General features: G+C 42.0%; 1 protein-coding gene across 1 annotated transcript; it reads left to right on the forward strand.

Moving 5' to 3' along the window:
* Window positions 1–1,521: 1,521 nt before the first annotated feature.
* Window positions 1,522–9,577, forward strand: LOC134635042 (coagulation factor XIII A chain-like). Its single transcript, XM_063484558.1, has 15 exons — window positions 1,522–1,569; window positions 1,655–1,760; window positions 1,985–2,161; window positions 3,354–3,602; window positions 4,562–4,680; window positions 4,772–4,879; window positions 5,542–5,716; window positions 7,186–7,324; window positions 7,464–7,567; window positions 7,645–7,733; window positions 7,813–7,966; window positions 8,064–8,173; window positions 8,616–8,781; window positions 8,864–9,018; window positions 9,437–9,577. Exons 1-15 carry the CDS (start codon window positions 1,522–1,524, stop codon window positions 9,575–9,577), a joined length of 2,040 nt encoding a protein of 679 aa, XP_063340628.1.
* The last annotated feature ends 15,399 nt before the right edge of the window (window positions 9,578–24,976 follow it).

Raw genomic sequence — 24,976 nt, forward strand, 5'->3', positions numbered from 1 at the left:
TGACATTATTGTAACTGTACTATGGTCACTGAAGCAGATCTTACGTTCACATAAATACAGCCTCAGATTATTGCACCGTGTGTTTATTATTTAACAAACACTGTGCAGCCTGTGAAAAACATCCTTACTGCTTCAACAGGAATGAAGTATCACCCAAGTGCTGGTGTTCGAATGCACTTAATTAATTAATCATCATCAGTGTGAGCATCTCAGTAAAAGCAGATGTTTTCACAGTGTGTATGTGTGGAGCATTCAGGTCTGTCATTCTAATCTGAGAAAGATTTTTTAATTGGAAAACATTAAAGACGGCGTCAGTCTTCCCAGGAGTGAACATCAGACTGTGGAACGCTCAGAGAAGCTCCAAAAAACCCAAATGGTCCCAGTCAGCATGTTAAAGGTTAAAGTTCATGACAGCACAATTAGAAGAAGACTGCCAGGAGAAAGCTTCTTCTCTCTAATAAGAACATGGCAGCATGGCTTAGGTTTGCAAAGCTGCATCTGAACGAAATAAGAACAACGTCCTTCAGACAAATGAGACCAACCTCAGCGCATCAGCACAAACACCTCATACAGCTTCAGCACGCTGGAGGGATGATGATCTGAGCGTCTGTGTACCAGCCGTGTGTCCCACAGCTGAAGCTTGGACCAATCAGCAGGACGAAGATCCGAGCGCAGCAGCAGAGCTCAGAGAGCTGTGCAAGAACGATCACTGCAAACCTCAACGAGGTGAAGCAACGCTGTGACTAGTCGACAGGAAACAAATAAAAAATTGAAATAGAATCTACTTTATTTATTTTATATACTTTAACCATAGGATTCAATCACGTTAGCAGTTTTGTTTCTGTTTGGTTTTTTTTCTTCAAAAACTCTAAAATTTAAGACGGTTAATTCAGTTTGTGCTGCAACTAAAATCTGAGAATTTCTAATGGAAGTTTTGAATGGAGCCAGAGGTCAGCGTGACCTCCGCCCACTGTGGGTGCTACGACATGATCGGGTGGGTCAAGGCCACCTACTGGATCATGAGCTGAGCTGTTTTAAAGTCAGGTTTGTGTTCAGTGCGAGTCCTCAGAAGTGACGGGAAACCCAGTGTGTGTGAGTGAAAAGAGGAAGTGTGTGTGGATATAAAGTGATGCTGAAGTCGACTCGATCACCATCTGATCTGATCAGAGACGCAGCAGGACGAGCTCCTCTTCATCAGACCGGTGAGTGTCTGAAGCTCGAGCAGAGGTTGTACCTGCTCCCTCTGCACTGACTTTTAACTCTATACTCTTTATTTATTTACAATGTAAATAATAATTATTCATATTTTACATTGGAAATCATTCTTACATTATATTGTTATTATTAGTTTTTCTATTTACATTGTAAATAATTGTCGTCTTTCTTTTTAAATAACAGAAATATACTTAGAATATATTAAATAATTCAATGCTATAAACTCTGTGTTTATTTCTTTCCTGGACTTTTGCTCTCTTTTTCTTTGACCAGTAACCTCAGTGTAACCTTTGACCTTTGACAACCATGACTGGTCCAACCGCTGAAACCCAGAAGGGGCGCTACGCCAAGCCGGTAGCCTCACGACAAAATTAACAGTTCATTTTGAATTTAACCAAAAACGAGTTATTGCCTGACTTTTGACAACTTTTTCCTCCAGCTGCCGACCTCCAACCTGTCATATTCAGATGGTGTTCCAGAATTTGAACCTTTTGAAGGCGTTGCTGAATCTGAGGTCACGCCCAGAGCATTTGCACCTGGTGGAGGTGAGACCTGCTTGCGTCACCTGTCTCTGGGGACAGTTTACAGCGCACCTGCTCATTTCCAGCCCTGTTGTTTTACGTTAGCACCTCCTTTATCGTGTGGCGGCCCTTGCATTGTCTTGTTGTTGAGTACTCTGCAACGCTCTGAAGCGAGGAGCTGCTGTATTTCACCTGTCATGGCTGCCAGTCGATGACCAGCGTCCTCTGCTTTGTCCCCGCCCCCTCAGTGTTACTGGAGGCTCTGAATATCAACATGTGTCAGGACGTCAACAAGCCGAAGCACTACACCACTGACTACTACATGCAGAACCTGGTGGTGCGCCGTGGTCAGGAGTTCGTCATGCAGGTGACCTTCAGCCGCCCGCTGGCTCCGGAGGACGACTTCCACATCGAGTTTACGATTGGTGAGTTTGAATTCTGGGCTTCGATACTCTTCATCTGCTGTAGAGCTTTTAAGGCCTCAAACTTCGTCTGTCCAGTGCCCTCGGATGCTTTTAAGGACACGCTGCACACCACGCTGAGACATGCAATGTTTTCACCGAACGGCTCTCTGGAAGTCACCTTGTTGGTCCAAAAATACTATTAACATCAAACTCTCTTATCTCTGGTATTTTTCATAGAGTAAAATAAAGAAATTGAAACAAATGTTGCAACAAATGTTCCAAGAGGCTACTGATACAGTTTAAAATTCCCTTCATTTTTAAACATTTGGTGTCTTTTTACGCTTGCATGATTCGTATGCTTGTTGTGAGACCCCTCCTCCCAATATCAGCCCATAAATGAAACTGGCATATTTCAGAGAATCCTCAAAGACGAGTGTGGCTTTGGTTTTGGTATTGTTGGGATTATAGTTTGCCTTAAATTGTATGATGGCAGCTTATCTGTCTTTTTCCAGTTTAGTGAACAGTGAACTGTTTGAGGTTTCCTCCCCACCTGCTCTACCTACCTGAGCATTAACAGCGATCAGTAACTTCTTAAAATACCCGGACACCTGCAGATCAGTCCAATCGAGGGATTTTGTTCAAACACAGTTTTTAGTATCTCAGTTCCTTTTTTCTCATTTTGTTCCTCTGCCTGGTCTGAGTGTTGCTAATTAACATTTTTCTCTAAACTGACACATGTGGGGGTGTGGGGGGGGGGTGCTCCCTCATTAACCAATTAGCTGATGAAGAGACGCTCGTTAACAGTCGCCCACTGAGCAATCAGACGGCCGTCAGTTCATTAAGCAGCTTCACATTCGTTTGGCTGCTTAATTAGTACACAGCTCTCCCCATGGCCCGGCCATTAGGAAACACTCCACGTTAAACACACAACTGCAGAGCTGACAGATGTTCACACACATCTGGCCTCAAATACACAAACTGAAGTCTTTAAAATATAAAAATGTAACCTGTTTGACCAGGATTTTATGTATTTTTATGTGTTTATTTTTATTGATGTAAGGTAGAAATAACCAACTCCTAAAAATGTGTTTTTATAACGTAAAAACATCCCATTGCATTTTTCTTATTACAATGAGAAATGATGCCACGCCTCTCTTGGAAATGATTTTTTCACCTGGATAAATAAAGAATTAAAAAATAACTCTTCCATCAGGCTCCGATCCTTCGCCCAATAAGGGCTCCCTGGTGATGGTGACCTTCGGTAACCGTGGCAGCAGTTCGTGGTCAGGCCGGATTCTGCAGTCTCAGGGTACATCTGTGATGTTCGGCATCACACCAGATGCCGCCGCCATTGTGGGGAAGTTTCAAGTGTACGTGGCCATCTCCACTGGCATGGGCATGCAGCGCACCAAGAGGGACCCCACCACTGACCTGTACCTGCTGTTCAACGCCTGGTGTCCAGGTACCATTTCCTCTGCGCTTACTGCCCCCTGCTGGTAGACAGAAGTAAAAGTAAAATCATGACGAGAATACGTGCAGTTTCATCTACACCTGAGTCTGCGAAAGATAAATGTCATACAATTTTTTTTTCAGATATGTAAAATGAGTTGGAATTCAATAAATCTAAATTCATTGCATAATTTTTCATACATCTCATAGTTACACAAAAGTGACCCTTTATAATAATATTAAAGGTGCGAAATATCTGTCATAGCTCTTCCAGAGTTTGTCAGAGGTCCATCATACCTCTGACAAATGTGTCAACTTTTTCAACCAATTGATTCACCTCATCAGGCAAAAACATATCTCAGATCCCACTGTTCGCACTGATGACCTTGTTTACGTTTATAATTTATCGTCAAGCCTGTCACGATGATAACTGATCCATTACTTGAGAAAGTAAACTTTTCCTCTGCTTTAAAATGCCCTTAGTTAAACCACAAATATACTGACTACAGACAAATATCCAACCTCCCGTAATATTTGTACAAATTTAGTGGTTTCTTAAAGAAAGATGGAAACTTGGAAACAGTGGTAAGTTACAGTCTGGTTATAGAACATTTTAGATGACTGAGTGAGGCCTTCAATACGACAGATCATAAAATCTACATTCACCAGCGGGAACAGTGGGTTGTTTATCATCTGCGGAGATTGGGGATCAATGAGGTATCTGTGGAGTTCCACAAGGCAGGCGTCTTGATCCCTTACATTTCTCCTTATCCATGCTGCTGCTTAGAAACCTTATAAGACAGCACAGCATTTGTTACCATAGTTATGCAGATGACACACCGTTGTATTTTTCTGTAGATCTAGATGATAATGAACTCTAGGTCTCTGCGTTTGACTGACATTTACAAATGGATATCACAATGCCTTTGTAGCCAAATTAAAGTTCTTACAGCAAAGTGTTTCTGTTTGCAGACGATCACGTGTTTCTTCCTAATGAAGCAGAAAGACAGGAGTACGTCCTGAATGATGAAGGGGTGATCTACCAGGGTTCATCTAACTCTGTGACAGAGCGTCCATGGACATATGGGCAGGTAAGTACAAATACTTGATCACATAAAAACAATAAAGTAATTTATTGATTAATTTATCAGCTTATAATTAATTAAAATGCACTCTTTGCAGTTTGAGCGCGGCATTTTGGACGCCTGTATCTTTGTTCTGGATGCGTCTCAGACGCCAGTCTACGACCGGGGCAACGTTGTCAAGCTGGTCAGGGTGGGATCTGCCATGGTGAGAATACAGAGCCTGAGTACTGATTAACTGTGTCCCATACTCATAGCAATGGGAAAATGACCTCAAGTTAACTATATGCACTTTTTCAAAGATCAAAAATGCAGTTTCACCCTATCTTCTAGATTTTAAGGTGCACTTTCAGGACAAATAAGTCAATGTTTGACCAAACACTAAAAGAAATAGGGTGAAATATTCAACCTAATGTCTTGATTTTAAGACTTTGTCGTTGCCTTGATGCAAGCAGGTTCTGGGTTTCAACCAGGTTTTGTTTTTCCCTTGCCTGGTGGGTTTTCTCTGGGTCCCCTGCTCCAGTCTCATACCAGTACATTAAGCTCTTAAATTGCACAAGGTCAAGAAGAACAAACGGGTGTAGGCAGGTTAGGCTGGATTTTCACCACATACTAAACAAGCATATTGTTACCTTTCAAATCAGGTCGGTTGCCTTTTGTTTTGGCCCAACATGAACAGAACTGAACATAAAGAAGTCACTGGTGAACGTGATAGATGGTACAAGACTGGCTGCTGTAGGGTACAACCGCTCAATGAAAGGTGCAACAGCAGGACCTTGTGGGGTACCACACCAGAGATGAGACGTTGAATTCCTTAAAAAAGAGAAATCAGTTATTTTTTGCTGACCTTTGACCTGCCCGTTCCTGCAGATGAACTCTCAGGATGACAACGGTGTGATGGTTGGGAACTGGAGCAATGACTATTCCATGGGCAAACCCCCGACGTCTTGGACCGGCAGCACCAAAATCCTACTGCAGTACGCCAACACCGGAGTCCCGGTCTGTTTCGCTCAGTGCTGGGTGTACGCTGGAGTCTTCAACACCTGTAAGCGTGTGCTCTGTTTACTTCATCCCACCTCACCTCCTCCGAATCAGCTGACTTTTTAACTGCAGTAACTTTAGCATAAAATGTTACCTTTGGCTAAACAACTACAGCTAGCTATAAGCTAAAATTATGCTAGCTAGCGTTAGGCTCAAGCATCCTAACAATCACACTTTCCTTCGATAAACAGTTTGATAACATTAACAGTTTTTATGAGAGTTTATTCACTAAGTATTGGAGTCCAACAAAATTGCATCCACTTCAAACGAAGTTTAATTAACTTTTGACTAACAGGAGCTAACAGAGGCTAACAGGAGCTAACAGAGGCTAACAGCCGCTAACAGAGGCTAACAGTGCCAAAAATGGTGGTGCTTACCAACAACTCAGCATATTCTCAACAACTCACCTCACTATTGTTGTCATCAGTCAGTGAGATTCAGTGACTGAGGTAAACACTGGACCTACAGCCTTCCACAGATTGGAAAAAACTCCAGGGCGGATCCAGATCCAGTTCAAACAATAGTAGAAACACTCTGGGGTACAGTCTAAATGTGATGTTTTTGATTGCTCTTGGCTGACTAAAACATGTTTGTCCTATAGCAGCAACTGTTGCTTGGATTACGCACTTCTTTTGTGAGGAGTAAGAAAACCAAACTCGGCGTACCGATATGCAGCAGTGAATATTTTTACACACTCTACCTTTTAAAGGTCTTCATCATATGAGATGGGCGGCTGTTTACCTATCTCAGAAAAGTTATTTGGAAGGTTTTCTTTATACCTAAATATTGACAGAAGGCTCATCCTCTTGCTATGATTCCTCCTTGAAATTTCGCCTGGATCTCTCCTGTACTTGAAGTTGTGAGGAATCAGAAATGTTGGACAAAAGTAAGAATTTCAACCAACCCCTGTGTGTAACTCAGAAAATATTCATAGTATGAAGGTTAGACTGTATGGCTTTGTTAAAAAATTACAAAAGTTATGGTACGAAAAAAAACCCCATTGTTGATCTGAGGGGTCGGTCGGCAACTTTTTCACATTCATATTTAATAACCCTGCTGTTTAGCCAACCATCAAAAAGATCTAAAACAATCACAAAAGCAACAAAAACTCTCAGAGAGACCCAACATGACTACAGTGACCACATAACACCTTCATAAAAAGACTCAAACTGAACACAAAGAGATGGAAAAACAACCACATTAAGTGTTTTGTGCCTTTCTAAGTGAACTGTCATGCATCTGTAATTACACATACTGATGAGGATGCATTTGTTTTCATAAGTGTTTGGCTCATTACATTTTAGAGTTTACTTGTACTGATCTACTGTACAAAAATAATGATTATGCTACCATTTTATTAGTCTGCACCACAGATCAAATTAGGCTGTGGCCCATTCAAGGCACTGATTGAAATTCTGCAGGAACAAAAACCTGATTAAACAATGTGGCTTTTGCATTTTCACATCCTTGCAGTCCTCAGATGCCTTGGCATCCCAGCAAGGGTCATCACCAACTACAATTCTGCTCATGACAACACGGGCAACCTGAAGACTGACCTCATCTTCAACGCTGATGGCACGCCAGACAGACGCAACACCAGGGACTCCATCTGGTACCGTATGATAATTACAATGTTCCTGTGTGTCATTCTTGGTTTGGGAAAGACTTCAGTGCTAGACACCCTTTCTCATGAAACCCTCCCATTTGTTTGAACTCGAGACCAGCACTAGCTACACTGCCTCTCTCTGCAGGAACTACCACTGCTGGAACGAGGTGATGATTAAGCGTCCTGATTTGCCACCCGGGCTGGAAGGATGGCAGGTGGTTGACTCCACGCCTCAGGAGACCAGTGACGGTGAGCCAAACAGATGAGCGCACAGATTAAGAAACAACAGTTAAACAGAGAGTTAACAGGTCTGTGCATGTTCGTAGGCTTTTTCCGCTGTGGTCCAGCACCGGTCATTGCCATTAAGGAGGGTCACCTGTGTTACCCGTTTGACTGCGGCTTTGTGTTCGCTGAGGTTAGTGAAGCATAAAAACCAATGGGACAATATCTTATCAGCACAGAGTTTCACAATATCTTGAAATCGTTTCCTCCAGGTGAACAGTGACGTGGTCTTCCTCAAGAGAGATAAGTACGGGGATCTGACTCCCTTCAGAGTGGACAAGACGTACATTGGAGAGAAAATTTTAACCAAAGCTGTAGGCTCACAAGAACAAAACAACATCACAAACACCTACAAGTTCCCTGAAGGTAACAATCACAGGGCATCAAACCCAACAAACAAACACAATTATAAATAAACTGAGTGAACTGAATCAGCTTTGATGTTTGTGCATTTTTATTACAGGAAGTGCAGAAGATGAGGCGACCATGGCCCGGGCGGAGGGGTTCGGCTGTGAGAGGGATCACAGTGAGACGCCTGTGGATGACCTGTCTGTCACCGTCATCGTGGAGCCGGTAACACACCTGTCTGCTACCTTCACATTCAAATTGTGCACTTGTAGAGCACAGTTCACTTTATTAGGAACACCGTGCTAATATTGGGTGGGACCCTGTTTGCCCTCAGAGCCTCTAATTATTCATGCAAGGTGCTGGAAAGGTGGTCCATCACACAGTTGCAGCACATTTGATACATCACAAAATTGCTCTGTTACACATCTGTTTACTGTGGAGACCATTTAAGTACAATGACCTCATCAGTGCCAGCCACGTGAACGAGAAGCCTTTCTACCAAGGAAGGATCTCCACATTCTGCTTTACTTCTTTACTTTGTCACTGCTCTTGTTTAGTCTTAAATAAATCCTTTCAGCCTGAGCCAAACTTGAGGCATTTAAAAGCATAGAAATCCTGAGGAGACCCAGAATGCATGTGGCTCACGTGGCTCTCTCTCCGTCTGCAGTGTGTTATAGGTCAGGATGTGCAGCTGGTAGCGACCTTCAAGAACCAGGGTAAAGTCCTCAGAAACGTGACGGCTCACCTGGACTGTGACATCATCTTCTACACTGGAGTCGTGGCCAATCACTTCAAAGACATTACCTTCGATGTGACTGTGCTGCCCTACCAGAGTGAGCTCCACCAGAATCTTGTTGTTTTAAAGTCTGAAGATTTGGTGATGAACGTTTTAGCATTTCTCTCTATGTTTTACAGGTTATAGTGTGCCGTTTAAGATCCCAGCTTATGAATACCAGTCCCAGCTGAGCTCTCAGACCTGCCTGCGCTTCATTGTGAGCGGACAGTCTGGTAACCTGCATGTGCTTGACTTAAAGGTGCTGGAGCTGCAGACCCCGGACCTCAAAGTGACGGTAAGGCGCACAAAGGAGGTGACGTGAATAAATAGGGCTAATACATGGCGAGGTTTTTTTCATCAGTCAATTATTTAGAACTATGAGTTGTTAAATATCTCCAACAAAAGGAGGTTAGCGACCAGAAAGTTGGCTTTAAAAGGGGGAGGAGCTAAAACTGCATTTTTCAGAGGATGTACTGAAGGGCTGCAGCGAGGCCCGTGGTAAGACAAAGAAGCATTATTTTGAACTGTGATGCATGTAAAGCATCACAGTGATGCATGTAAAGACTCTACTAGCTGCTCTAGTGGAGTCCAGGAATGAAAATGTGGATCTGGAACTTAGCAGAAGGGGTCCAGTTATATTTGTATGTTTTTCTGTGACAGACTGTGCTGGACACACTTTGTACAGTGACTGTAACTTTGGACTCTTCCTCTAGTTGAACGGGGAGCCTCTGCTGAACCAGGAGATGGGTGTCAAAGTTGAGTTCACCAACAATTTCGGCTTTCCTCTGCGTGGCGTCAATCTATCCCTCGAGGGAGCTGGGCTCATAGGTCCAAAGTCTAAATACTACAGGTAAACACGCCTCGGATGCTGTGTGGACTGACGTCGGGATGTTCTGTGTGTTAAACACTTCACTCTGTGTGATTTTCAGAGAGATTCCTCCTCAGGCTACCATCACCTGGCAGGAGACGTTCATCCCTCGGCTGCCTGGACTGCGTCGGATCACGGCGTTGATGGACTGCCAGGAAGTCCGTCAGGTAACCGGCACAACGTGACCTGTAGATTCTCGCCATTAAAACCAGAACGGCTCCAGTTTCCTCCACCCGCCCTCTTACTTCCTTGAAATTGTTTAGTGTAGTTACAGGTTGGTGTCCTCAGAATATCCTCTCGGAGCCTGCAGAGGGCGCTGAGACGCGGTGTTTTATTTTGGTTCGACACATAAAAGACTGATTTGGACCATCAAACGCAAGCACTCTGCTACTGCGTGCTGATTGGTCGGATATGCACTTGAGACAGGACGACAGATGTTAGTTAAACCATGCCACAGGGATTTTCTTTACCATAATTCATTCATTATTTATTTAGAAATTAATCTTATTAGGCATCTGAACGCAGTTTATTTGGCTTTTTTATTTAAAATATTATCAACAAACTATAATTATAAGCAGGATTCAAACAGCTACAGTAAAACTACAGAGAGTACAAACTTATAAACAGCCGCTCAAAGTAAAACAATGCAAAAAGTCAAACTCAATCTTAGAAGTTAGAATCATAGTTAAACCATATTATTTAGCATTTTGTTAGGTTTTTATTATATTTCATTACTTTTTTATTCAGGATATCCTGCCTCGGTGGTGTTTGAAATCATGAAACGTGTGAACGTTTGTAACGACTGTTTTCATGACGAGCTGATCTGTTTGTCTTTACTCAGGTGTCTGGATTTGTTGAGGTCAACATCCCTTACCCTGCAAAGTAATCACCATTTCCACCAATCAGCACCACTTCTGGATGAGTGGGCGGAGCCAAGAAAGAGCACAAGTTACCGCTTTAATGATCGTGTTTACAAATCAGTTTTGAAGTACAAATGTAACTTTTTTTAATTCCACAGATTTGGAGGTTTATGCAACTTTTTAAGATCAGAGTTTTTCCACTTCTCTACTCTAATATTTGAAGCAGCTTTATTTCTTACCATCTATAACTCCACCTCCTCTGGACGGCTAGAATAAACTACACTTTATGAAAATAACATAACAAATAAGAATCGTAGTTTTCAGTCGTGCTTTATTTGGCATATTTGAGAACAGATTTTAAAAATCAATAAAATGTAAAAGCCATATTTTAGATTCAGAAAATATCCATTAAAACAGATTTATAACATAAAACCTACCAAATGGAGTTCAATATGAGCTTCATGGTTAAACGAGATGTTTGGACCTCATTTCATTACCTTCATAATGTGTTTGAAGTTTGTGTCATTTTCTGTCAATGGACATTTAAACTTTATCAGAAATAAGCAGTCAAAACAAAGAATCCCTGAGTTTGTAAAATTAGTGGCCTATTAGTCACAAATGATTTTCTGTCTTTTTATGAACTTTTTGAACAAACAAAACAAGTTTAAAGCTTCAATAATATTTAAAGGTAGAATAAGGTTTTGAGCTTTATCATTAATGACACAAATGAAAAACAAAACTCACTGCAGTGTCCAGTCACCATTAAAACGATCGTTTTCAGGTGATCAATTTCTCCCAAACTTTGACAAACTGACCGTTTTCAGTGTTTTCAAAGTAAAATATGAGCAGGAACACAGTGAGCTGGATCAGCACTCTGACACAGGGAAACTCTGTAACCTCCAATCTGTCTGTTTTTTTACCCTCCTGATTGAAAACCAGTGATTTGACTCTGTGCTTTGTGCCTTGAATGCCTTTTAACAATGCGGATGCTGAATACTAACAATAAAAGCACATTCAAATCCATTCAAGTTGTCCATTAATATCTTTGTTCACTGGAAATAACTGAAATGAAATGAGACTACAGGAAAGGAACCGCTCGTTTAACTTTAGCAGCTTTTTCTGGTTTCATGACTTTGCTCACGTGTGTGCCCTCTCACACAGCAAACGTTTAATCATTGTCATATCTGTGCTGTTAAAATATAATCCAGTTTTCTTTACAGACTCTGCTGTTTATTCTTAGCAAAAACAGAAAGTTTTAGGTAAAAGTTGTTAGATAAAGATCTGCGTGGCCTCTGAGAAACCATCAGATCTGTCAGGTCATGTCTCCAGATAAACATTAAACACTTAACACAGACAGGAAATCTGCCCTTTGGACAAACACTGGCCTCATTATAGCTGCTGCTCTTGGTTGTTATGTAACTACAGGTGTGTAGTACAGCAGGCACACCACTAGAAGGAGCTGTTGGCTTTTTGTTTGGACCCCCGGTCCACAAACCAGCACATGGCGTTCACCTGCATCATTCAGCGGCCTCTTTCTGTAAGAAAAAAGGAAACAATATTTCTTCATCCTTGCATCCATGTTGTTGTTATAAGGACTTTTTCTAACAGCTGCTTTGAGCTTCGTTATACTGACAAAATGAGAAGTGGGTCGATGGCGTGTTATTGATCTGCATGGGTTTATAAAGAACTTCTGCTGAACTTCCAGAAACCCGCTGCTAATGAAGACGTCCACTGCTGCTGTGTCAGCTCACATCAGCCTCATCAGTGATAAGACATACAGTCTGTCCCTGTGATGTTCTGCTGTATTTTCTGTATGTCATGTGTGTAACAGCTCAGAGAGCAGTGTATACGCTGCATATCAGCATGATGATAACAAAGCTCACGTGAAGTGTCAGCAAAATACTGACAGTGCAAATCATCCCTGTAGCCTGTGCAGAAGTGCTTTAAGATAATAAGATAAGATAAGATAACCTTTATTAGTCCCACACGTGGGAAATTTGTTTAAACCTGCATTTGCCACCAGATGGCGATAGCTGTGGTTATAGAAGCGCTTCTGACCTGGAAGTCTACATCTGTCTACATCTTCACCTCTGTGAACGGTTTCCTGCTCAGTGTGTGGACTCACTTACTCATTTTGGGTCACACCAAATAAAAACTTAAATCTAGTTTATGCATTTTGGTTATGCCACGTGTCAAAAAGAGGATTACCTCTGGTATAAACCACCAGGTATCGTCGCAGCAGTTATGTCCTTCTTTCCTAATCTCTATGTGGGTCTTACAGCTAGCTGGAGCAAGTAAATGAGAGTAAATGTGAGTTATCAAGGTGACATCATGCACACATTGCTCAGCAGTTATCTGCCATACTGGGGATGATATAGGCACCTTGGCTCGTGTGATTAGGCAAAGGATCAATACGGGGTCCACGACCCTCGTAGGGACACTCCCAGTAGAGCTTAAAAATGTGGGACTCTCCACCAATCGCTCTTAAAACTAAAGAGAAGCTTCTCGGATGAGAGGTGAAACGTCTTCAAGAAAAGTAAAGAAGTCCAGACACGTTTCTTTCCAAACTTCTGAGACAGCCATCAGATGCTAGAGAAAAGAAATGTGTACCAACTGGTTGGCAGTGGTTCCTGAAGTGTGCAGAGAAGTTTTGGTTGGTACCAGATTAACAAAGCTGCCTGTAGTTTTTCATGTTTGTCTGCAAATACTCTTTTTCAGCTGAGCAGTATTACAAGTGGAAAACGTGTGAAACAAAGGGAAAATTAAGGAGGTTTGCTTTCAAATTAAAATTGGAATCATTTTGGATGCAGCCCTCAGGCATAACTTTCACTTCCCTTACTGTCAGAGGGTGACGGGACAGTGTTTGTAGAAAGGTCTGGCAATTCCATTCAAGCTGGGACTGCAGCAGTAGGCTAGCTACTAAAGTAAAAACAAGGAAGTTTTTGTCAGCCACTCAAGGAATACTCATTTTTCCCAGTGCAACCAGCAGTAGTCTGATTGTTTCACACCAGTCTTTAGGCCTGTGTGGAGGTTAACAGGTGATCCTACTTTGACACCATGATTTTCACGTATCCAAAATTGTGAATGCGTTAACATCAGGCGATTAGTGGCAGTGTGTCTGAAAACACTTCAATACAATTAGTTTTGTATCATTACCTTATTTACTAATGGATAAATCAATATATTTGGACATTAAATTAAAGTTAGCATCCTTAAAATCGCCACAGCTGGTGAGGAAATTATGCTAGCCAACTAGCATTTTGAATAGCAATAAAAGTAGCAACCAAAATACAGTTAACCAGGTAACTGTAAAATAGCTATGCTGCATGAATCTGTTACTCATTTAATTTCATTCTGCTTGGTGCACTTCATAAAACCAACCTTTACCTTTGGCTAATGTTAGCTAAAGGTAACTTTAGCTGGTGAAACATTACTTGACATCTAACATAACAGCTAGCTGGCTAAACAGATGGGCTGTGTGCAACAAATGAACCTTCTTCTGACAAACATTACCTAATGTTAGCCTAGTTACGAATTGCTTGACACCAAACATAGCAGCTAGATAGTAAATTTTAGCTTGCTTGCTAAGTTAATGTTCTAATGTTCTAATGTCATATAAACATGACTGTGTGTATATAGAGTTTCACTCTGCGGCCACATAACAGAAATCACTAATCAAGATGAAGACATGTTTATGGCTATAAGAAGTTTGCAGGAAATCTTTATCAGTTTTAAATCAGCTGTAAATGAATTGTGTAACCATGACGTGTGTGTGTGTGTGTGTGTGTGTGTGTGTGTGTGTGTGTGTGTGTGTGTGTGTGTGTGTGAAGACTTTTCATCACTAGTTAACTTCAAGACATCATTTAAGTTTAGAGAGCTACAAATGAATGTGTGTGTCGTCTGATTATTGATCTGAGATGTTTTTTTAATCTAACATGACGACATGAGATATGCTGTATCGCATGTAGTGATATAAACACAAGTGAGTTCTGGTGTTTGTGGAGGACCTGAAAATCTTTACACATCACACATTACTCCTGAAAACGTTTGTTTGTTTGTTTGTTTGTTTGTTTGTTTGTTTGTTTGTTTGTTTGTTTGTTTGTTTGTTTGTTTTAGCTTCAGTGCTAGTGATGAATGTAGGCCATTGTACTTTTAAGTCATGTAAACACAGGTAGTGACACACCCTACCCCCAACTCTGACAGCAACAGGTGAGCAGTCGTCATAGTAACTGTATCTAAAGTATCAGCATCACAAAACTGGTTGGTCCAGATCAGGCTGACACACAAACACACACGTTTGTTCATCTATACTTTAGAGGACTTGACACTGTCACAGTTACATTCCCCAACCTGAAGCCAAAGTTGACTTTGAAATTTAACCCTTTAGCTTCTCTCTAGTGTGCAGGCCTGCAGGAGGACTTACCCACATGTTTAATTTTTTATCCATGTTTGGAAACATGGATAAAAAGTTTTTACACTGTCGTACAGTGAATGATTTTATCTAAAATGAGAGGTTAAAGGAGACATTACTGAAGAAAGTATTATTAATACAGAAGCACCAAGTATTACAGTCCCTCTTGTACCCACGCAAGGCTTCAAAAGCGAATTAATCTTTATAGACTCTCCTGTTTAAATGTCTACATTTAATGGAGAAATGATCATATTTACACCCTTTAATAGTCATTTACGCTAACTAAGTAATCACCTCATGCTAACTATCACTGCAAGCTATCACCTCATGCTAACTATCACTGCAAGCTATCACCTCATGCTAACTGAATTTCCCAGAGGAACCCACCTGAGGGATTAATAAAGTTTCATCTAATCTAATCTCTAATCTAACTATCACTGCAAGCTATCACCTCATGCTAACTAAGTCACCTAGTTAGCATGAGGTGTTGTCCAGGTTTCAAACGTCTGGTTTCAAACGTCCATGCTGACGTTGCTGAACATGCCAGGTTAATGCTAACACAAAATGGTGGTTGAGCTGTCTGTTGGTGTTTACAGCTAGTTTTCCCCTTCACAGCAACAGTTAGTACAGACTTTAACTTTCCTTTCATGGTCTAGTAAGTTTAACATTAAAAGTGCTTCCAGTGTTGGTCCACTAAGTAATTCTCTGGGATGGTTGGCTTTGTCCAGCCCAGTTTTGGTGTAATTAATCTGTTTCCCAGCACTTCTTAGCACCTATCTATGTTGCTAACCATGCTAGTTGTCATTAGCTGTGGTGCTCTTACTTCTCTAACTGTAAGGATCAAAACAGTGATGGCTAATTGCTAAACTTGAAGTTTAAAATGGATTTGTTGAGCTAACAGTAGCCATGTCCTTGTTTTACATACTGTTGCTAGCTTAGATCCAAATGTGATCACTTCAGGATTAAATAATCATCATGGTGAAATCAGCCTCTCAGGCTTTCACAGACTGATTGCACAGAGGCCCAAACAGGCCACAGTGGTGAGTTAAGACTGAGTTATAGAGCAACACAGCTTGTAACCCTCAGTTTGCAGCTTTTAAGGTGCTAATAGCTACATTTGCATGACACAGACTGTAGATTGGGTTATTGAGCCGCTTGTTTCACATGTAAACAAACTGTAGGTGCCGGCATCCTGCAGAAAACTCAGGTAACATGAGAGCTCAGGACAAAAGCAGAATCAATGGGTGAATACTTATATGTATTTCCATATTTATAAAGTATATTTGGGTGTGTTTTGTGTTTGTGTGGGTGACTGGTGTGCTTTCACAGGTGATGTGATGCTTTTAAGAGAAATGAGTTTGTCAGCCTGCTGGAGATGCACGCGATAGACTCTCTGTGGCAGAGCAGGGCAGGCCTCGAGCTGCAAGGCAAACAACTGTTACCTACAAATCATCCGTCACTATTGGAAACCGGTTTTTCACCCCCTCCTCCCTCCTCTCTCCCTGCTTTCTCCCCCTCCACACCTCCTCCCTCTCTCCCTCTCTGACTGCAGACCACATGTCTGAGCTTCATGTTGTTGGAGTTTCTTTGCGTCTGCAGTCGTTTCTCTGCTGCGAGGTGAGCGTGTGCGACATGTGTTTGTTGTGCAGCCGGTTGGGAAACAGTGTGAGACGGAGCAGCATGTGCTTGTCATCCCCCCACACTGCCAACAGGTGTTGGCTTCATGTGACTGCCTGCCTGCCTGTCCGGACAACGCTCCAATGAAGAAAGAGGAGGAGGAGGAGGAAGAGGAGTGTGTAAAGTTTCATCAACAACAACTGTGTCAGCTCGCAGTGGCTGTGCAGCTCAGATCTCCTCTCTCCGGCTGCTCGGTCGAGCAGGGATGCCTCTCCTCCTCCTCCTCTCGCGCTCCGCTGGATGAATGGATGAATCCAGCCTTTTGTTGGCGATGGTTCGTTCCTTGGCAACAGCTCCATGGTTACAGTCCAATAAATAACATCACAGTCCTCGTCTGCGTCCCTGCGTTTCAGGCCGGGATGCAGAAGCAGAGTTAAACTTTGTTCTTCTTTTACTTTCGTCCCACAAAAAACAGTTAAAGAACAAAAGTCATTCAATGTTTCTCTTATTTCATTAAACCTGAGGTGAATTTTAAAAGTCAAACTCATTCAGAAGCTTTAATATTTTTATAAAGTTGGCAGCAAATCTGGACAAACATGATGCAAATTAAAGCAGAGTTGAAGACAGCGAGCCAAAGCACTGTAGGATCCTGAGCGGGTTCATCAGCAGCTACGTGGTTAAAGTTTAACTTCGAGGGGAACAAAAGCTCTTTATAATTGATTTTTGGCCCAAAATGTTTTCACTGGTGGTTCTTTACATACTGTTTTATTCAATAGACAATGTGCTTAGTAAGTTAAAATGACCACTACAAGATAATGTTGGTCTCCCACTGAAGGGAAGCAATGGTTCCCCTGTTTAGTATCCCATTTTAACATGTTAGCTTACAAACATCTGTTAATCACCACTAAATGCATAACAACAGAGGCAGTCTGCAGTTCAGGTTCTTCTGTTAATACAGTTTGTTAAATGTCTAATGTTAATGTTAAATGTAGCCAAATTAGCTTTAAATAAAAGCTTTGTTTTTGCTAACATAATCAAAGTGTGGCTCCTTTGGATACGGGTGGGTCCAGTTTCATCTGGTTCAGTATCTGCTTGTGCTAAAAAAAACAAAAACCACTCTCAGTACTCTAAACTATCTCGTAACTATCACATGAATAATGGCTGCATCTATCTGACCAAGCTAGCTTAATGTGCTGTATCTCTAACATGTGCAGAGATAAAACTCTCAAACACAAAATTAAATAAAATCCTTTAACAGCTAGAACATGTTAGCTTCCTTTAAAATATAAACTGCCCCAGCTGTATCAGTTAGCATGCTCAATTGGTATTTGACTTTAGCACGTTAGCTAGCAAACGTTTAATCAACAATACTAAAAACAGTAGAAAGGACTGACTGATAGATAAAAACAAGGTGACTCTGAGGCTCACCTGGCTGGTTTTTCACTTGACAAAGTTACATCCCGACTATCAAATGATTGCACCCTGCTAACTAAGCTAGCTAGTTGTTGCTTACAGTAGCTTAGTCTGCTGTATCTCTGTTTTTGTTCATCTACTGATAATAAAAACTTCCGTGTTTAGAAATAACCCTGCGATCACACTTTAAACTAAATGAAAATACAATTATAAAACAACCAGTTTGTCTTCCAGTAAATCTGTTAAAATGGCCCCAGGTGTAATTATTATCCTGCTAACAATCTCTCTTCCACGTATTTGATAATCAGGCCCAGGGCTAAACACTCAGAAAGTTGAAGGCATGCGGGAAGCTCATTTTAAACCAAAATGAGAAAGTTTATTATGGAAATCTGTGCATTGTTCAATGTGTGTGTGTGTGTGTGTGCGTGTGTGTGTGTGTGTGCATGAGAGGAATGGGTTTGTGTATGTCAGCAGATTAATTTGAATTGAAAAGTGCCCAGTTGAGGTGAAAAGCAGTGATTGGATTAGTGATGTAATGTCATTATCTGCTTTCAAGGCTCTGCGTGTGTGTGTGTGTGTGTGTGTGTGTGTGTGTGTGTGTGTGTGTGTGTGTGTGTGTGTGGGGACATACAGCTGTCACATCACATGGACTCGACTTCCTCTCTGTCCTGATAAGGTAAACTTGTCATTTGTCTTCAGGGAGTAATGTGAGTGAACGTGTCCTGTGAAGTGATGCGAGTGCTGTGAGCCCTTAATGAAATGAAGCGGAGGCTCCTGCTGCTCTTGTGCATGTTTCAGCTGTCAACACAGCACTGACCTCTTTCTGCTTCTCTATCAGACTCATCGCACTCGAGCACCGTCAGTCACATAACAACAGAACCACATGCAGGATTACATGAAGCGCTGACGGTGGTGCATGTACCAGTGGCAGCTCCTGCTCAGGAGGTAGAGCAGGTCACCTGCTAACTGGAAGGTCAGTAGTTCGATCCCCTGACGTATCCTTAGGCGAAATACTGAATCCCGAGTTGCCCCCATTCCGTGAGTGTGTGAAGGGCCCTCGTAGTAAGAGAGCTCAGTTTGTTTTGAAAGTCTTGGTTGCAGCAGAAAACCAAGCTTTTCCAGTTTGTGTTGCACTTTTTCAAGTTTGGCGACCACTCGCTGAGCAGTTTGCAGACACGTGGATGTGTGTCTCACTACAGTCAGACATTTCTTCCACCTTTAAGATGATCTAAACAGCTGATTTCATTAAAAACCATACAGCTGCCATTCCTCTGTCTCAGTGACGGATGAAAACGTACTGATTTCCTCGTGTTTCCTCTTCACACGAGTAAAAGCTGATGCACTTCCTGCGCGTTCCCTCTGAACAAACTAGCACTTGTTGATAATCGTGTGCAGAGATGAGGCTGTGCTCTCTCTTTGTGTCTGTGTGATAAATAGAAAACAGCAGCAGCAGCAGTGGACCGAACTCGGACTAAATTTAAACCCTCATTGTTAAATTTAGTGCGAGCAGCTCGACTCCTTGCTCGCTCTCTCGCTGCATTCCTGCCAGCCCTCCATCTCTAGATACAGACAGACCCCTCCTCCTCCTCCTCCCATCATCCCCTGCAGGAGAGAGGAGCACACAGCCATCTCTCCTCCCATCACACCCCTCCTCCTTTTTCTCCCCTGCAGCCGAGCAAGAAGAGCCTCTCTGACGGTATCGGGCTAGTTCAGCCTGCTACTGATGATGATGACAGACAAGACTTTGGGTGTTTCCCTACTCTCGCTTCTGGGTGAATCACTTTATCAGGAATAAATGATTCATGTGGAAATCATTTGAAAATGTGAGTTCAAAAATAAGTTTGAGGACTTTTTCCTGTGTGGACACTCTCCTGTGGATGAGCGAGTGGACCTAGAGCCCAGAAGGGGGAAGGGTGGGCAGCTCTGTGCAGTGAGGAGAATAACTCCTGCTGAAAGGAAAAGCCATGCTTGTTTCCTCTGGGAATCTGGTTCAGGTGATGAATCAGCATCTGCTGAGATTCAGGAGATTCTGTCTAACTTAAACCTGTTGGTGTTGATGTTTGAGAGGAGGCTCTAAAATTGCCCCCTGACGTCCTGAGAGGGAAACTAAATGAGCCCAGCCTACCAGCAAAACCAGAAATATCAAAAAGCTTTTCAATTTCTACTTTTCTCTGATGACCTTTATTCTAACGCAGCATTTATGTGGTTTTCTTTTAAAACAAAAGAAGGTTCTTGGATCCATTCTTAGTGTTCGGTCTTCTATTAATTACTGTAAATAAAAAAATGGGACAAGCTGAATGTTAGCAAAATAAGAGCTAGTCCCATAGCACAGGTAAACTCTTGTTTGTTTTCCTTAGAAAATGATACTCATTACACTTATTGTCCCGCTGCCCCACCTCCAGTGCCATCATGTCACAACAGTTTAAGGGCCACTGCTTTAATCCATCAGCCCCACCCAACATACCCCAGAGGAGGTACATTGTTTTCTGAGGTCCTTAACAGTGGAGTGATTTGCACAAAGGTCAGTGCCGCCTTGAAAATGCGGAGCAAGTTTCTATAGTGGAGAGTTTCAGCCTCGTAAAGTTCAGGCTCTGTGAGGGTTCGACTCTGAGCACTGAGTGTCGGAGATCGCTCGTGTTTTATGACCTTTAGCTTGGTATGAAGCGCGATGCTCCACACACTGTATGTATCCGACGTAATGTCAACCACTGATTTTGGAGGCTACGTTTTGAAGCCTCAGAGTTTGTGACGGTGCCATAGACGGTGTAAATCATGGACATAACCAATGCGGAAGTGCCTAAAAACCTGCACTCTGTCTGAGAGCCACCAGATGGCGATAGCTGTAGTTTCAAGAAGATTTCCAGTCCTATACAAGTTTATGGAAATACACTGTTTTTTTGCTGAGCCACTCACTTTGTGTTATATTGAATAAATCAGTAAGCCTGTTTCATAAATCTAAATCATACCATGTTTTCAAATGGATGATTGTCTTTTTCCACGAAACTGCAAGCTCATTGGCTGATAAATTGTCAATCATAAGTCATTAACCAAATCTTCCTCATCACATCTGGAATTTTCCTACCAAGATGGCTCAAGCCTTCAAAATGGGACTTTATGAAGTCAGTGGGTGACACAATAACTATTTTTATACTTTACAATGGCTCTAGTTGGTATATTGTTTTCTTGGAACCGGAATGAGCATATTTGGAAAAATAATGGACTGCTGAGTCATTAGCTAATGCTAGCTAGCTTTGTTAGCTAGCTTTAGCCATAAAGTGCATGTTTATATCACGCTGACACAGATACCCGCAAATAACATTTCCGCTCATGTGCATTACTTTTATTAGGAAGCAAAGAAGCTATGGTTCGTTAGCTACATTTGTTAAGTTATGTTACATAAATCTCTCACTAATGGTCCATTAGATGTTGGCATAAGATAAGTTTTATTTATTCCATCTTCAAAAAATAAGTTTGTTTACATGGTTAGATTTAAAGCTAAAGACTACAAAAATCCTTAATAAGTAGAATGGCATGTAGCTCATAAGGTAGAATGCATATAACAGAACTATCGTAATAGTCAAAGTAAACACAAAATTAAATAATTTGGTTTTAGGTGTATAGTTTTGCTGTGCTGCATAGCTTGTTATTGGTCCATGTTAGCAGACAAGCTAGTGTTAGCTAGCAGTAATCAGAAACTTTGGCCCTTTTTGAGCATTTGTTTAAAACTAGCTTTATTCTGGCTAATGTTAGCATATCTGTTACACCGGACAGCTTGCTAACCCATGTAGCAGCTAGCATGCTAACTTAAGTTTGAGTCCTCGCTAAACTATAAGCTCAACAGTAAGTTTCTGGGATTAAAAAGTGCTACTATGATATTCTCTACAGGGATTTTGATTATGAGCCATGAAGTTGTAACTATCCAAAGTAGATTTAAGATGAGCTACGACACTCTGAACTTCACATCTGTATGAAATTGAGCTTATTTGAATAACACACTTTTTACTGTGAAAAACAAGTAATCCTAAATCACTCTTGCCATGGAAACTTTTAAACCCCTGAACTTCTGTTTGCTTTGTGACCGTGAAACTTTAGAAGCAGCCCAGGCAATGATTACAGCCAAGAATAAAGCACTGTGCTATAATGATAGCTAGCAGTGCTATCACTAGCTGTGTCCCCAAACGTAGGCCACATCCTTCGGAGGACCCGGTCTTCGTGGTCTACGTGGGCCGGGTCCTTCGAAGACCGAGAAGGCCGGAAGTAAACGGCTGTGAAATGGGACGGTCTAGCCTTCAGATTTGCGTCACCGCTGTCTCAGTAGAGTTTAATAAACTCAGCCGTCTGCTCCTTGCTATCTAAATTATAACAGGACCTGCCGTAAATTCTCGACCGTCTCACACTTCTGTTTAATCAGTTTTCTGTTTGACGTTTATTCAGCTGTGTGAAAATCCCGGAGGAACCCACCCAATGGATTCATAAAGTTTTATTTAGTCTAATCTAATCTAATAACTTTGATCTCAGCCAAATCGATTTACTCCAGGAACAAATAAAACACAGAAAAAAGCCAAACAATTACATTTTTAAGTTATCCGAGGGACTTATATATCATGTTTAACCTGAGTAACAAAAGACAGTGGGGGTCTGAAAACGATGAAGCCGGGAGTCTGCTGCTCTCGCCGGCTCAAGTGACCATTGAACCCCCCGGCTAGCTATCGAGCTGGTGGGTAACAGACGTCTCTGAAAACGTCGGAGCACTTTTGCAAATATGTGGTGTCTTGATAAACCAAGTACATATTTGAGGTTTACACAGCTACTTTCTCGTCTGAAAATATGTTAAAAGTTTATTTTGTGACCCAGAAAGATTAATAAGAGTAATATTAAAACTAAGCATCTGCCGCCATTGTTGGAAACCAGAATTGGCTGGGCCGCGCTATGAATTCTGGGATATGGTGGGCCATGAAGGACACACCCGACCCATCCTTCGAATTCGGGGAAATGAAGGACGCATTTGAAGGAGTCGACGAATTGGGACAGCCTTCGTCGCCTGGCTGTGATGTAATCAGCCTTCAAATGCGGCCTCCGAAGGATGCAGCCTACGTTTTGGGACACAGCTAATATGACACATTACTGAAGTTACATGACATTTTTTCAGTAACAGTAATGTAACATGTAACTGTACTACATTCAGGTCTCCTCATTTTCTTAAATCACCATGGTGATGGCTTTAAAGTCTCTTTGGGCTGGTTTACATCTTCTTTTTTCTTTACGTTGTGAGTGTTGTGTTGACACTTACACGTCTTATGTGTGTCCTCATTAGGACAGGGGTCTGTGTGAGCGAGCCTCAGGTTTATACTGGTAACTGTAGCAATGCATTTCAGGCCATGTTACAGAGTCACACCAAAGTAACGAGTAGTGGAAAAGGTTACTTTCTCCAGGAAGTCATTAAGTAACATTATGCACTACTTTTAAAAAGTAATATGTCACCCCAATACTGGTAACTAGCCTACACAACACATAATGAAGAGGATTAAAAGTGCCAAGGTGAATGTGAGAGTTGCACTGCATTGTGGGGGGAGTAGTTCCTTCAGCTGTAAAAGTAATCATGTACACAGACTTATAACTTTGCCTCTTTTTGTTACTCTTTTTTGATCCAAATCTAATTTTTTGTGTTCATGATTCACCTCGTGGCTAGTTGGCTAAATTTTAGGGTTACACACGAATGTCAGGACTTTCTGAAGGATTTTACTTCCAGAGCCTCCCTGTTGAGCTCTGTACCCTCAGCGTTTATTCCTGTGTTGGGCTGCCTGATGGTTATTTCGCTCCAGCTGAGGTTATTCGTGAGGATGTAGTGGGGTCTCAAGGCACTCGGGAGCTCACATAAACGTCACATCCTTTAGATTTTCATGGAAAGTTGACACACAGCATCCACAGAGAATCAGATTTAAGTTTACAATCCTTAAAAAATAGAAACAAAGAAGCATTGAACTCATAATCAGTACGACTCAGTGGATTGGAGTTCTTTGAAATGAACTTTAATGTGAAGTGAAAATGTTTTAGTTTGTAATTTTACATAATCCTGTCCAAACTAAAACATGTACATGTTGAACTTTACCCAATGGTGAAAATAAAACATGGGATTATTTGAGCTTGAGCTAATCACCTACTATCGCGGGTCACATGACTGCTGCTGCATGGCCCTGGATGGAGCACAGAGGTACCTGCACGTGATTTAGTACGACTTTAACGTCTTTATGTGAACTTTTGAGTTTCTCCCCCACGCGCTTTTCTTCGCTTCATCCCCGAAAACAAAGTGACTGCTTCACCAACACCTCCCTGGAAACGGTAGCACAGTCTTCCACAGCCACCTCCCCAGCTTCTGGCTGACCCTATGCATCCTCCCTCTTTGAAATCGCGTGCAGAGCTCTCGCGATAGATGAAGCAGCTGCGCGTGTAGCGTGTGTGGGTTTAAGTGGATGGTTTCTTATCTTTTTAGCCCCCGAAACTCCACGTAAACGATAAAGGAGCGGCGTGAAAGCGGGTTTCTTTGAGAGAATCTGAAGCGAGGCAGGAAACGAGGGGACTTTCTGACTGTGAGAGGACACGCTGGGTGAAAATGTCAATACTTTGGGAACGAAAGTTGCCTAAAAGTGAATATTTTTGCGCATTAAAGCAGAAATCTGCGGCGCACGCGAGTTAAATTGCGCGCCGCGAGGCCTCTGCGGACTTTTGAAGTTTATATTTTTGGTTTCGGAGCTCTCAGGTGGGATCGTTTCCTGCTCCATCACGGCTGGAATAAGTAATCCAGTAACGGCTGTCCGTGTGTCTGTGCGTACTGACTGAGATGCTTGGTGGCCACGTCCCCTTGGAAACTGGAGACAACACGTGATGAGCTTTACTTATCAGGTTTAGCGAGAGAGTGTGCGCGAGAGCTACAGAGAGAGAGAGACAGAGAGAGGGAGGAAGAGGAGGAGGGAGCTGGGAGTTAAAGGAGTTTAAAGTATAAAACATCTCCAGAGCGACATTTTCCTCTCCACGAGTCGACTTTTTTCTTTCCTCCTCGGGAGGGAAGAGAGGAAGACAAGCAGCA

The sequence above is a fragment of the Pelmatolapia mariae genome, linkage group LG9 (assembly GCF_036321145.2).
Source record: "Pelmatolapia mariae isolate MD_Pm_ZW linkage group LG9, Pm_UMD_F_2, whole genome shotgun sequence".
In the NCBI taxonomy this organism is placed as follows: Eukaryota; Metazoa; Chordata; class Actinopteri; order Cichliformes; family Cichlidae; genus Pelmatolapia; species Pelmatolapia mariae.

Coding starts and splice junctions, on each gene's coding strand:
- LOC134635042 (XM_063484558.1), top strand. CDS start 1,522: ATGACTGGTCCAACCGCTGAAACCCAGAAGGGGCGCTACGCCAAGCCG. Junction 1,570..1,654: donor AGGGGCGCTACGCCAAGCCG/GTAGCCTCACGA, acceptor TTTTTCCTCCAG/CTGCCGACCTCCAACCTGTC. Junction 1,761..1,984: donor AGCATTTGCACCTGGTGGAG/GTGAGACCTGCT, acceptor CCGCCCCCTCAG/TGTTACTGGAGGCTCTGAAT.